General features: G+C 46.1%; 1 protein-coding gene across 1 annotated transcript; it reads right to left on the minus strand.

Moving 5' to 3' along the window:
* Nucleotides 1-7,243: 7,243 nt before the first annotated feature.
* On the minus strand, nt 7,244-14,346 carry LOC120691245 (MOB kinase activator-like 1A). Its single transcript, XM_039974273.1, has 9 exons — nt 13,996-14,346; nt 13,467-13,515; nt 13,066-13,174; nt 12,865-12,958; nt 9,925-10,058; nt 9,650-9,813; nt 8,366-9,126; nt 8,205-8,255; nt 7,244-7,527 (listed from the first exon to the last, which is right to left on the minus strand). Exons 1-7 carry the CDS (start codon nt 14,019-14,021, stop codon nt 9,052-9,054), a joined length of 651 nt encoding a protein of 216 aa, XP_039830207.1. The 5' UTR covers nt 14,022-14,346; the 3' UTR covers nt 7,244-7,527; nt 8,205-8,255; nt 8,366-9,051.
* Between the last annotated feature and the right edge of the window lie 361 nt (nt 14,347-14,707).

Below are 14,707 nucleotides of genomic sequence, written 5' to 3' on the forward strand. Positions count from 1 at the left end.
TAAAGTAATCGAATGGAAACCCAAGTGGTTTTATGTCGAGAACCAGTAGGAGAGCATCCCAGCAATTACTCTAGGCCCTCCGATTCAGTGGCCTGAGTGGAACAAGAAACTAGTCGACGAGAGTCAACTTCCTAAGCTACTCGCACGGATTGCCGATCTTAGGCAAAAGAATGTGACTGGTGAAGCAGTCATGTTTGACTAGATGAAGAGAAGGATTCAGCCACTGCAGGCTCGGGAGACGCTTGCTTTCCATTATCAGGGAACAATTGACTCATCAAGGTACTCAGAGGAAGAGATCTCGGATGAGGAAGTGTTTAGTCGAGTACAGCGACTACTCAGGGATGTAAAGAAAGTTCCCGTTGTTCCTGATACGTTTTCTGCAGCGAGTCCTCCGAAGCAGGTACTTGATAAGAGTAGTCAATATGTAATAATCGAGTACTTTACCTTAGTGTGGATCTGATAGAATTTGCTTTCTGTAGGAGGACGTGGAGCGTTTTAAAAGTAGTCCTCCACTGCCAGGCATTTATTCGTCTTTTCCATGCGCTCTTATGCTGTCAACCAAGTTGCAGTATATTCATATGAAATTTCATATAAATAGTACTAATGTCTAACCTTAGTTGTGCAGATGAGGAGGCAGGTGAGGACAAGAGTGACAAGGAGCACAACCCTACTACATGTACAGATACCCAAACCGGGCATCCAAAGGGTGCACGGTCGGTGGTGAGGAAGCATCGCAGCTCCTCACAAACTACTAGCAATAGGTAAGTGGCTAGTTGATTTGCAATCGAGTACTTTCGTCTTCGATTTGCTAGTTTTGATTTGAATTTTTGTCGTTTTCAGTCTGTCGGCAAAGATGGCACGGACCTCACCATCTGGGGATGATACTGTGGTGGGACAAACCGTCTCTTCCACCGCAGTGGACCCGTCAAAGGGGACTGGGACTACTCTACCGGCGAGTAGTTCCAATGTAGAAACTGCCGGAAATACGGGTAAACAGGCCGTCGTTGTGAGGTCATCTCAAAAATTGGGTGCGAAGAAGATTGCTTTTAAGACGGCTCCTATGTAAGTTTTCTAAAAAACTTGTAATTGTAGGATTTTGTCTGTGTATCGAGTAGTTTTTAACTACTTTGTCTTTTCAGAGACACGCTCCTAGAAACAAAAGGGGATACTGAGGACAACTCAGCCCCCAAGTCGGGAGTTGAGAAGCCCCCGGGTATTCTTGAGATGAGTGCTCGTGATGCAGAAGACATGGTCAATGCCATGCTTCTGGATTCTCCACTTCCTGATGCTGATAGGAGCGATGAAGGGCTCTCAGAGGGCCATGGAAGCAACAAGTTTCCTGAGGAGAATGATGGCGAGAAGCTTCCTGAAGGGGGCAATGTGAAGCTGCCTGAGGACACCCCTACAGGTAAACTTGTAAAGCCTTTGTACTAGAAAAGTACTTTCCTTTGCTATTAGTTTGTTTAAGTAACCCATTTGTCCTCTAGATTCCCAAGTTACAAGGAATACTATAGTGAGGATCGAGGATGCGCTAGAGAAGGTGGCCTCTGAGGTGCGAGCGAGTACTTCCCAGATTTCATCGGGGAGTGTCTTGCCGCAAGAGAAATTGAAGCTTGCGTTCAAGCTGTTGGGGATAAGTAGTCGAATATTTTGAGTACTTGCATATAGATCAAGTGGTGCATACTGATCTTTCTGTGTTTTTTGGCAGGAGGTACTGGGGCAGGAGGGTAGTCCGTCCCAGGATGATACAGAGCTAAATGCTCTGAAAGAGCAAGTGAAGACGCTCTCGTCCGAGAAGGCTTCCCTTCAGGAGAAGCTCAAGAAGGTCTCCAAAGCCAAGAAAGGTTAGTCTTTAGCATACATGATGCAGTCGACTAGATTATTCTGCTTGGTGTTTATAAGCTTTTTTTAATCGAGTACACAGCTTGCACAAAATCTTTAAAGATTGAGGAAAGCTTAGCACCGGATCTAAAGGTTATTATGTACCGAAACGTAGATGAAATTGAAAAGCTCAAGAGGATCAAGGAGGACTCTGACCGGGAGGTCGTGACAGTTATGAAGCAGCTGAAAGACCTGTCAGAGTCCCGAGACTCGATGCAACAGGAGCTCGTGGAGCTGAGGCAAGTAAGGGACGCTGCCCAAGAAGTGGCTGAGATTATGGAGATTCCGGAAGGGAATGATGACGAGCCGCTCACATTGGCGGGAAAACTTCGAAAAGTACCTGAAAGTTTCGAAAGGTACGTCTCCACAACCACTCAACAGTACGTGGGGCATGTACTCGGGTTGATGAAATCTTACTGGCCAAGCACACGTCTTGAGCACTTGGGAAGGGCGCCAAAGCTAATTGTACTGAAGAACAATTCAGTCAGTATTTGGAAGAAACTTCCGTGGTGGCCAACCAAATAGTAGAGTCCTTGAACAAGCCTGAGTCCCCTTGAACTTTTATTGCAAGTTGTTTTGGCGTGTGGGCCGCAAGTACATTTGAACAAATGTTGAATATTTGTGTAATATCTAGTACTTGTTTTATGGTAGGATTGTGGAATCCTTTGATGTGTTGAGTAATTGTACTCGAATATCCTGAGTTTTGGCAGCATCGCGCCTGCTCAGTTGTGATACGAAGAATTGTATCAGTAGGTGCCTTAAGAGGCAAAGTATTCTCGAATAGGATCAAGTTATGCGGTTCTAATCAGAACTCTAGTGCTAACCGGTAAGGATTGAATCCCGCAGGATTAACCAAGTAGGAAAAGCACTTTGTGATAGGATATTTTAAGCCGCAGCTTGATCCAAATTTCTTTGTGAAAAGAAATGTTTCATTAGAGCGGTGCTCTTATGGACTCGATTGTCCGATTAAATGAGGAGGAACTCTTATCGAGTACTTGAAGAGTTAGAAGCTTAGGTTGTTCTTCGATAAATAGGTGAATAGGAGAATCTCGACAACTACTCAGAGTACTAAGGAGAATAGAACTCTTTTTGTATCTCAAGCAAGCGAGTAACACCCGTCAAGTACTTGAGGCAAAAGGGGTTCCGTAGTTGAAAACTTCCTTGGTAGTCTAAGCAAGCAGGAGACTCGTGTCCACTTATTTTAAGAACTTATTCGTGCTCCTTGAGCGATTTTCACAGTTGACCAGTTAGGATAGACCCCGCTTGGTCATCCAAGTAGCATACAACTTTTATGAAAATATCCCAGACTACTCGATCCAACGAGTAGCATGTCCTATACCAGGACTGGATTGATTTCTAAAATAGAACTGTTAGGGTGAACTCCGTCGAGTTAGCCAAGATGTAAATATTTTAGAAATATCCCAAACATACTCGAGCAAGGCGAGTAAGGTGTCCTACCCAAGGACTAGAGTGGTTTTAACGACAAGTCTGTTAGGATGAACCTCGTCAGGTTACCCAAGGCGAAAATGCTGAAAAAATATCCAAAAACCTACTCGAGCCAGCGAGTAGGGTGTCCTAATCCAGGAATGGAGTAACTCTTAGGACAAGTCTGTTAGGTATGAACCCCGTCGGGTTATCCAAGACGAAAATGTCGGAAGAGTATCCAAAACCTACTCGAGCCAGTGAGTAGGGTGCCCTTAAACCAAGGACTGGAGTGATCCTTAGGACAAGTCTGTTAGGTATGAACCCCGTCGGGTTATCCAAGACGAAAATATCAAAAGGATATCCAAAACCTACTCGAGCAAGCGAGTAGGGTGTCCTATGCAGGATTGGAGTAACTCTTAGGACAAGTCTGTTAGGTATGAACCCCGTCGGGTTATCCAAGATGAAAATGTCGAAAGAGTATCCAAAACTTACTCGAGCGAGGCGAGTAAGGTGTCCTCAATCGAGGACGAGTAATTCTTAGGATAGGTCTGTTAGGATGAACCCTGTTGGATTACCCAAGACGAAAATATCGTAAGAATACTCAAAGTAAACCATAAAAACAACTCGATTGCTGCTCCAGTGCCGAGCACAGTTTTCAGAGTACTGTTTATGATGGGGTATTTGTCATATAAGCGAGAGCCAAGTAGTCGATTTACGAAGGAAATCAACTTTAATTTTGGATTTATCGAAATTACAGTAATTGTAAAATGACGGATTCTGACTCTTAAGACCTACCCCTTGCCCGCTAGACGTGAGCAATGGTTTACATGACTGAATAAAATTATTCGAGGGTAAAACTAGTCGATACGGTGATCGACTAGATTTTGGGTAGAGTCTCCTTTAGGAGGGGTGCCCCAAGGGCCTTGCGGAGTGAGTCGCATTCGAAGATCGTGTGAGACCTCTTCGGGTGGATGAAGCACTTGCGTAGTAAAGTCTTGTTGATCCTCTTTCCGCCAAGAGATGTTTCTCCATGATGCGGGGCTTGTACTTGCCGGCTTGTACTTCTTGAAGGATGAAGAGGCTTGTGCTGGGATGCGATAGTTGGAAGAGGGGCTGTAAGCCTCTATTTCCTCGCATTCCTTTCTCCTTGAGATGATGACATTGAGTGCGTCACAACCAACGTTGATCACATTGCGGAGGTCGCAGTTGGAAAAGTCGTAATTGTCGCCTTGCTGTTCCTGCTGGCTGTTGGCGAGACGTTGGCGCCTGAACACCCTCTTTTGGTTAAGCAGGCGACGACGCTCATAAAGATCTTCTGCTGGGTGCTGCTCTTCCAGTTGCACGGTGACTATCATTACCGGAGGCGGTGCAGGCGGATCTTGCTTGGTAGTAGCTTGGGCTTCTGTGATCGTGGGGGGAGTAGTTTCCATGTTGTCAGAAAGATACTCGTCGAAATCATCAGAATTGTAGTCGTCGAGGTTGAGACGCTCCGTGGGATCGTCCTCGGGTTCATGGACTTCGGAGATGCGAACCATGAGGATTTCACGGCAAAGATCTTGAATTTTTTGGTCCTGTTTGCTTGAGGACAGGTCTAGTGGGGTGCTCTGCTGGAAGGGTAGATCTGTTGGCTGAGAGCCGGAGGCGTCGAGATCTTGTGACTTCTTTAGATGCACTGTCCATCCTTGAGGGGTTGCATATATGACCAAGTCTGGGAGGGAGTCCTGATCGGACTTGGAATGCTTAGTCGAGTTGGATTCGACTTGTTTGCTGTACTGTATTAGGTCATCCAGCTCATCTTCCGGGTTGGAAGAGTACTCGGAGTCGGATTCGGTTAATCCACCGATTTTGGAGTGTGTGTACTTTGGGTGAGCAAGAAGTGGGATGCCCATCTCTACGCGGAGGGCATTCTCGTTCATCCAATGCAGTCATGATTGCGTGGGAGTTAGTCCTTCAGGCTCCTTAGTCCAAGGTTTGTCGAAAATCGACTTGCTGGATTGTTCTGGAGCTTTGGCTTTTCCCTTTTTGAGTTTGGCCAGTTCCCAAAGGCTGTCAGCGTGTTCGGGTGGACTGGCCATAGCATCCATGAACAAGTCGACATTATCTGACCAGTCTTCGAGATCGTCGAATGGTTCAAAGTTGTCGAGACCGTTCATGAACTAATCAAAGTCCTGATCGAAAGAGGACTTGGAGGTGTCAGTTGTTTTAGGAATCTGACTGTGAGCAGGTTTCGGTGAAGGGTTCTGAGGTTTCCTAGAGATAAACGGTCCCATCTGAATAAGCCGGGGGTTTGTCTTACCAGATCCCCCACAGATTCCTCCTCCCGATTTCTGCTTCAAGTTTTGCAGAGTGCTTTCAGCTATCTTAATGCAGTCAGCGAGCTTGGAATCTACTCGATCGATCACTGAGAGTATATCACCTGACCGTTTCTTTGGTGGGTTCAACGTTTCTGGGATCTGCCGTGATGTAGATGAGTCAAAGGTGGATTCTGCAAGTTTGATGCAGCCCCTCAATTGATCGTGAAACTCGATTTACTCCATCGAGTAGTTCTGAGTTGTTGATCCTTGGGCGTTTGATCGAGACAAGTCAAGTATTTTCCATGGGTTTCGGAAAAGCGAGGTTTTTCGGGATCAGAGTTTGTATTGGACTCGGCTAACTCGAAAACTCGAGTTGGAGTCGACACGTTTTCTGCGTTATCCGAACCGAGTTCGAGTAGAACTCTTTTCCCGTCGAGATCTGAATTTTCGCAGATGTCGGCGGGTTGTGGAGTGATTTTCGGTTTAGGCGAGTTGGGCGTGACAAGGTGGCTGGAGAAGCCGCCCGATCCGTCAGCCGTGCATGCCCAGGAACTGAAAACAAGGGTTGTGCCCTTGGGCATGTTGTTGGCGTCGCTTGATCCGGCCATCGAATTCGCCGATGAACTCGCCGAATCCCCTACCTGGCGCGCCAGCTGTCGGTGTTTACCGCCAAACCTGCTCAGGGATACCATTAGCAGTAAGGTTTGTAGGTAGGGATCGACTGCTCTAGAACTCGATGGTGTAAGGAACACAAAGATTTAGACAGATTCGGGCCGCGAGTTGCGTAATACCCTACGTCCTGTGTGGTGGTTTGTATTGCCTTAGGTGTTGATGATTGTCTGGAGGGGGTCACTGCCCGCCCTTATATATCCGAGGGGACAGGGTTACATGGAAAGTCCTAGCCGAGTACAGTTAGAATCCTACTACAACACGATCGGGTAGTTTCCTTTGTACTGCAGCTAGTTCTACGCCTATTCGAGTAGTTACAAGAGAAATAAGGTACATCCATGAGCTATCCCTTACTCTAGAACATTCTATGCCTATAAGCAGTCCCGCTGCCCCAGGTCTGACAGCCACCTAGATCGATTGGCCATATGTTTGACTCTTGGCTTTCTAATCACACTAAAAAGATTAGGGACTTGATTTGGGTCGGGGTTGCTGCTGTATGCTGGGCCATTTAGAGATGTCGAAATGATATTATTTTTAACAAAAGCAAAGTTAATTCGATTTTGCAGGTTATCTTCAGGGGAATGTACTGGTTACGGTACTGGGTGCAGCTGCAGCGTGACGAGCACGCTAAGAACGCACTCTCCGAGATGAGCAGAAACATAGAGATCATTGCTATGAAGTTAGTCAAAGGAGGGTGGAAGCAAAACTATCGTTTGCAGTAGTTCTTTTGTCTGTTTTAGAGACTAATTGTGCTCTTTTTTCTTAAACTTTGTAATAAGTGGCTGTGTACGTTTACCGGATGTAGAGACTGGATTGGTAATCCTTTTTCTAAAAAATATGGCAACGGTGCTATGTTTACAGGTAGAATGATGGAATCATCATCAGGTTAATTTCTGTTAATATCGGATGGCATCTCAGATGTTTTCTTGTTCTGTCGTTTGTATTCAAGGTCTGTTTCGTTTATGCAAACCAAATGAAGCAAGAAGCATATGTAATTATCGAGATGGTGTTACCATTTGTAACTACCAGCAACAATACAAATAGCGTTATAATTATCAGAAACAAAAAACAAAAAAATAATAAAGAGGGCTATCCGTAGACACGCGCATGATCGTCCAGACTTCCAGAGGCATAGCTCAAGTGCTGGACTGCTGTCATGATCTCAAGGGAGGGAAGCAGGAAGTAACTCATGTTGGCCGCTGAATGATTTTTGAATGGCTGAGAACTGGCGATGCTAAGGTTACGATCACAGTAGTACCTGCACTGGATCTCTGTCAATAATACTTATAAGATACGGAGTAGTAACTCACAAGAAACTATCCAAAACACTTTGATATAATCTTTTCCTCTCCGTCTGACTTGTTCCCCTCCAACTCTCCACTGTATTATTCTCTGAACAAAACGAAAAGTGCAGGCGCACACACACAGTGACACCCACTAGACTGAAGAGATATGCGGTAATGCAGATGCAGCTACGGTTTCCCGGGAGAAAGAGCTCTAATGAAGGGGGGAAGGCGCCGGCAGCTCAGGCAGGCAATTCTGTTGGGGAATCGTCTCAGCTCTCCACGCACCCGTCAGTCCCGCGACCCGGATTGGAAGATGAGGAAGGCCGCCAAGACCCCGACCACGCCGGTGAGCGCCAGCGCCACCGTCGGCAGCGGCGCGGTCAGGCCAACGTTCTCAAGCACCCCTTTGCCGGTGCTCAGCTCCACGGCCACCGCCCCGACGAAGCCCAGCATCGCGCCGCGGCTCAGCCACACGTCCAGCCCCCCGCCGCCGCCCTTGGCTCCCTGCTCGCACCTCACGCTCACGGCCCTCGGCCTCGCGTTCCTCCTGCTCGCTGTGCACGCCGCGCGTTCGTCCGGGTCAGCATGCTGGAAAAGGATGGAGATCCCAGAAGAAAGGGATGCAGGGGAGGCAGCTTAAATTAGGTACCTCGAGCAGCGGGGCGTGCTGACGTCACGGACAGCCGGGGAACGCCATTGCCTGCAGGGAGAGGACGACGGATATGATAAAATTGGCAAGGAAACCATGGCCAGCGATCGAATACCTGAAAACAGAGCTAATAATCGAGGAGAGGGAGATTCGACGGCTACCTGCTGCGGCGGCGAGAAGAAAGCGAGGAGAAGCGGAGGAGAGAAGGGGATGAGCCATGGATGGAGGTGGAGCACCAGCAGTAGCAGCTTGCGGTTGCTTCGTGATTCTTATCCGCGCGGGGCGGTGGGCACCACAAGTCAGCGTCAGCTTTCCCTAGTGGCTGAACGGCAAGGACATGAGTCTTGACGCTGCAGTCTTTCAGGGGGAACCATGGAAGATTGCATATCCTTGATTTGATTGACTGACTCATGTCTAACGTAAATTCAAATATGAAGAAAAATTCACTAGCACTCCATTGCAGTTCAAGTTCATATAGATCGAACTACAACTTGAGATACATTGTTCTGAGTGGAAATAACTCGTTCTTCATTCAGGACACATCCGTGAATCGAGAACTATTACATGGACCGAGGGATAAAGTTTTTTCCCCTTGTACAGAGAAATTCCTGCTAGTTGTAAACAGGGCGCATTAGCATGGTTAAGAGTCACCCCCCAAATAGTTTGTCCAGGATTTCACAAGGCAAGCCTGGTCTGGTCTCACTCTTAGAGCAGACGCCAAACATTACACAAAGAAAATTTAACTTTTTTGGCCATTCTTTGGGCCTTTCCCTCTCACTCTTTCTGCACTCTTACTATAACCAAAATAAAAAGAACAAGAACGATCCAAACAACCATTGACGCTGTCTCAGCACACTGAAACAATGGATTCAATTAGATCAATAAGGGGCGCAAGCTCAGCCTTGTCAATCAACTTGAATTCCTGCACAAAGAATGGTATTGATTCAAAAATTAATTTATCAATTCGATCAATTAACATTTTTGGCTTACACCATGAATGATTCTGATGGAAAAGATGCCACACTCACGGACACAATAAAAGGGCATATATGCCAAATAACAAGCATGAGGAAATGACAGGTTTTGAAAATTCAATGAACGAAAGTTATCAGCAAATTTTTGTATACTTACATATCATTTCGATTTTTTTTTCGTTTTCCTTCAAACAAGTGAAAATATGGACTTTTTAACTGATTTAAAACACATCATTCAGTAAAAATATTCAGCATGAGATGGTCACTTTCTAACTTATCAGAACTTTCTTTGCTTGCTTTTTAGTGCTCTGTGTTGGAGCTGCCAGTGTGTGGGAGCAGCCCTCTTTAGTATATCTTGGAACTAAAACCTGTATTTAAAACTCTCTCATAATTAATTGGAAGGGAGAGCTCCTCCAATTGCTTCGAAAAAAAAGGTACAAGGATGAAGGGGAGAATCAGGAGGTAGCATACCCAGGTGAACAATGTAAAATGCTTGAAGCAGGTGTTAAGGTGTGCCTCTTCCTTAAGGCTCATAATCTTCTGAAAATGTGTGTGGTAAATATGGGCATAAACACGGAAAAGGCGCTTGAATATTGTCTTCACAACTTCCTTGAAATTTTGTGGGAAAGGGGTTCCTGCACGAATGGTTTAAGGCAATCAATCCTCATAAATGAGGTACTCTAGTAGGATTGACAAATGACTTCTTAACTAGATAGTATCAAATTCAAAATGAGTTGTTAAAGTACCAAGTTTCTGAGGGAAGATGGATTCGTCATCAAGCTGGGCCTCGATCCAGTCCATCAAGTACTCTACATATTTCGGCGCTGAAACCTCGATTGGTTTCTTGATCTGCACCCCATCAGCCCATCTGTACTCAAACCTGGAAAAAAGATTTATTGGTACCAGTTCATTCAAGCTCTTGGAAACCAAATCAGGAGTTTGTATTTGAGACCAAGTGTCTCTCCCAAAGAGGGGCGTGTATTGTAACACCCAGGTGTTAATTCTTGGTAATTAAGTTAATTAAAGTCATTAGTTTTAACTCACACGGCAAAGCACAAAACCAAACCATCTCCTGTCAGCCTGGGCCGGACCGGTCTCGGCAACCGATCTGACCGGTCTGACTGATGTCAACCGTTTTGGGTCCCACAACATTTAAATCACTCTCTCTCTTCTCCCCACCCTCTTCCTCACCCTCCCCGTGCCCAGCTCGGCTCCTGCCCGAGCTCTCCCCTCTCATTCTCACCCCAAACCCAAGGACCCAAATCCATCCATCCTCCATTGATCCAAGGCCCAAAGGAGCTTCAATTGGGTGGGGAATCATCTTCTCTGCGTGCTTTCCCCCTGGTTGGTTTGGATTCAAGCTCTTGGTGCAAGGACCCAAGGTAAACAATATAGGAGTTGATATTTATCTTTTATCCTAGGGGGGTTTTGGGTAGTTCCCTTTGGTCATGAACCTCCACTTGTATTCTAATCTAGAGTCTAGATAGAAATTATGCTTGGAATCAAGTCCCTGTGGGGGAAAGGGACTCATGCAAGGTAATATAGGAGTTATGGTCAATCTCCTTTTCTAGAAGGTTTTAGGTGATATCCTCTGGTCAAAAGCATCCACATGAACTCCTGAACTAGATCCTAGAAGGTGTTTGGAGTTGGTGGACGATTTTTGCCGCGCCAAGGTTTCTAGGTTCTGGTCTGGGTGGGACCGGTCTGACCGGTCGGAGGGACCGGTCTGACCGGTGTCACGGTAGGTTGAGTAGGACCGGTCTGACCGGTCGGGTGGACCGGTCTGACCGGTGTTAGCAGAGCTGACAAGGTTCAATTAGGGTTAGTTGGTGCAAATAGTTAGAATGTAATTTCGCTAGTGGTTACTTGTAATTTTTATGAAATCATGCATACATTTCTCATGTCATGTGCATATGCATATGCATAGCAGCCGCGGCAGAGGAGGTCGTATACGAGGTGGTTGCAGAGCCACAGGAGCCCCAGGGGCAAGCCCCGCAACAGGAGGATCGTGGGGAGTCGGCCCAAGGCCCCACTCACCCCAGTGTTGAGTAGCAGACGCAAGGCAAGCCCCGGTGCACCTCCTACTATTTCAAATTATGACACCTAATTATGTTTCTATTACTTGTGCATTAGGTTTAGAAATTGTTTGGAACCCTAGTTGCATGATCCCTAGGTTTCCTCGAGTCACTAGTACGTAGAAGATGATAGAAATGCTATGCTTAATAGAACTCGGTAGAAGTCGAGTGATTCCGGACCACTCGCGAGATATAGGGTATTTAGTTATTTTGAATATATGGAATACAGAATTAGGAATGAATGAAAAAAGAAGTTGGAGACCGGGCGGGGAGAGGTTAGCCCCGTCTGTGTCGGTTAAGGACCGTTCGTTGTCTGGCCCTGTGATCGAGTTTGAATTGTACTAACCGCATACCGGGAGTAGGAGGTAGTCGAAACCGGTAAGCCTAGTACTGCCTCGTTTCGAAAGTACAGAACTGCATCACCACCCTGTAGGGCGAGTCGAGTAGTCGCGGAGAAACGAGATGCATATGTTTACTTTTGGTGGTCTCACGTTGAGTTCGGCTGACTATATGAAGGTGGGGTGGTTCTGTAGTTCGAGGTGGGGAGGGGAAGGGTTGGTGCGTGGGGTCCGACGAGGCTTTTACGTGCCGTGTTGGTTAGGTCCACCTTGCAAGGTTAAATCGGATCGATTCGCCATCAGTCGCTCTCGGATATGAGTACCTTGATCTCAGCACCGCATCGTAGTAATATTATATGGAATTTAAGTGATGATTGGGAAAGACTGTGATTAGATATTACTCCATGTTTGTTATGATTTGCTTAGCAGGTGCAAATACTAGTTAATGAGTTTGTATATTAAATTGGAGCTAAAAGTGGAAAAATAAGGACTTATTTTAGAAGCTATTTATGCAAAATTAACCACCAGCCAGAAAGCTTTGCATGTCTAGATATGTGGGCTAAGTTATACCCACTGGTCGGGTAAGCCTTGCTGAGTATTAGAATACTCAGGGTTTGTTGTCACAATTATTATTTCAGGACACCCGGATGTCGATTTCTGCCCCTGCTGCGTTAAATTCATCCGTAGAGATGCAGAGGGGTGGGAAGTGGTGGAGCGAGACCCGTAGATTAGGGGATTCTCGGGTTGAACACTCGAGGGCAGAGTGTTCTGCCTTTCTGTTTTGCACAGACCGGTCAGACCGGTCCGTGGGACCGGTCTGACCGGTGGAGGCTTCAGAGGAGAGGAGACCGGTCCGACCGGTCGGATAAACCGGTCTGACTGGTCATGAAAATTCAGAACTGGTGAAGGCTAATGTAGTATTAGATTTTTTTCCTTTTCGGACTTCGGTTACCTATATTGTAAGTTTTGTAAATTATACTATCATGTGTAAAGTTGAACTCAGTTTGTAAAATTCTTGTTTATCGGTTCATTCATCCTTGTATATTTTCAAGTATTTTGATGTGCTTGTACCATCTGCGCCCACCATTGCGTGGGACTACCGGTGTTGTTTCGATCGGGCCGTGGGTTGAGAAAGGATCGCCAAATTAAGCCGTTAAGCTAATGCGCCCGATGTGTTAAAATGACGGCCATTATGCTTAATTAGAGTTTTAATTTGGCGGTTCCGTCACATAATTAGAGTTTTAATTTGGCGGTTCCGTCACATGTATCTTACTTGGGTCCTGCTGACATTGTGGGGCATGTAGCTGGTGTGCAGAATTCCATCAGGGTACCGTACAAGATGTTCACCTGGTTGAAGAAATCAACAGCTGTGAAGAAGCAACAGCTATGTGATCAGCACATGAGAGATCAGCACATGAGAAAGTTGCATGGTACACATTTTCCTGTTAATATATAAGAACAATGGAAAACTTACTGTTAACAGCTAGCCATTCATTGAGATCCTCCCCCGGCGGCAACCGAACCGCATCCCTCAGATTCCCGCTTCCTAAGGTTGCATCGATATGTTTTTTCAGCTGCACACCCTGTATCAAACACAACAACGCGAAAGGAAGAAGAAAAAAAAGGGCCTTTTTTAGCCATGCACATTCTATTGTCAGAATAGAAGTATGCAATTTACGAGAGTCTGTCAGTAAACTGTTCGCTCGTATAATTCGATTGTCTTATAGTTGTTGAAGACTGCAATAATTTAATTATCTATTTTTCTTAAACGATTTGTGAATTATGATCACAAATAAGAAAACAAGGCTTCCATAAAAATACTACGAAAACAAGGAATATATATTATCAGAAAGTTAAAAAAGGATCGCCGAAGACCTTATTTCCCGATGGAGCATTCTTCTTAGGCCTGAATGTCTTCTGATTCCTGCTCATAAATAAAGCGCATCCACACAAAAATTGGTCAGATACGTACAACGGAGCAAGGAAAGGCGAATGCCGAATACATGCAAAACTAACAAATGCATGTCTCGAAAACTCTATTGGTACTTCAATCACATACATTACAATCGAGGAACAAACATAAAAATATTTTTCTTTTAAAAAAATTGCAGCCAAGAGGAGACGACGTGCAAGCATTATTGTTCCGTAGGTCAAAACCATTATTTTGTCGCTCCCGTTTCCTTGTCTATTTCCCACAGATTCATACTATCATTAGCGCAACCTTCCACACACCTACCAGAGCCAGATTTTTCTCCGGAAAAGCAAGGAGCCCGAGAAAAGCACAAACGATCTAACGGAGAAAAATAGCGGCACAGCACGCATACATCCCAATTGCCTTCGAATCAACCGAAGGATCAACAACCGAATAGACAAAAGAGAAGAGCAGGAAGTGGCCACGACGTACTTGCTCCCAAGACCGAAGAGACTCATCTTACTCCCCCCTCCACGCCTCGATCAGGAACCAGAGCGGGCACGGGAAGGAAGGAAACAGGACGCCGCGAGAACCGGGAGGTGTGGCTCTTGATCGAGCAGGGCCGCGAGGGAATGGAATGGAAGACAGAGGAAGGGGTCGTCCAGGGGGGCTTCCTATTCTCTCCTCCGCCCGGGGCTCCGCTCCTCTCCTTTCCTGCCTTTTGATATTCTCCCCCTCCCGTCCCCTCCCCTTGGGCGCGCGCGCGGCTGTAGGATGCGTCGCGACGCAATGGCGATGGTGGTGGCGGCGGGGGAGGAGGGTGTTATTTTAGATGGAGTTTGGCGGGGTCCTAGGAGCGTGGAGAGGCTAACCTCAACCTCCACTCCTCCCTTTGGCCAGCCTGGCGCCCGCACCCTTTTTCTCCCCCATCCGGACCCACCTCACCACACCCCTCCCTCCTCGTTATTATGTATGTATTTAGGATCATATCGGAGACCGTGATTTGATTCGGATCAACTCATCTCCTTCTTCTGACTGACGACTAGGGGCCCACAGCAAATCAACAAGTTATGGAAAGCCAGGTTTATGAGATCCCATGATTACTAATCTCTCGATTCTATATTCTAGCGACTAAGAGCAACTCCAATAGACTCTCTAAATAGCCATTTTGGGTTTGTTTAGATCATTTTGTCAAAAAAATTTG

This window comes from Panicum virgatum, chromosome 9N (assembly GCF_016808335.1).
Source record: "Panicum virgatum strain AP13 chromosome 9N, P.virgatum_v5, whole genome shotgun sequence".
In the NCBI taxonomy this organism is placed as follows: domain Eukaryota; kingdom Viridiplantae; phylum Streptophyta; class Magnoliopsida; order Poales; family Poaceae; genus Panicum; species Panicum virgatum.

Coding starts and splice junctions, on each gene's coding strand:
- LOC120691245 (XM_039974273.1), bottom strand. CDS start 14,021: ATGAGTCTCTTCGGTCTTGGGAGCAA. Junction 13,516..13,995: donor CTCTTCGGTCTTGGGAGCAA/GTACGTCGTGGC, acceptor ATTTATGAGCAG/GAATCAGAAGACATTCAGGC. Junction 9,127..9,649: donor ATTTTACATTGTTCACCTGG/GTATGCTACCTC, acceptor TTCTTTGTGCAG/GAATTCAAGTTGATTGACAA.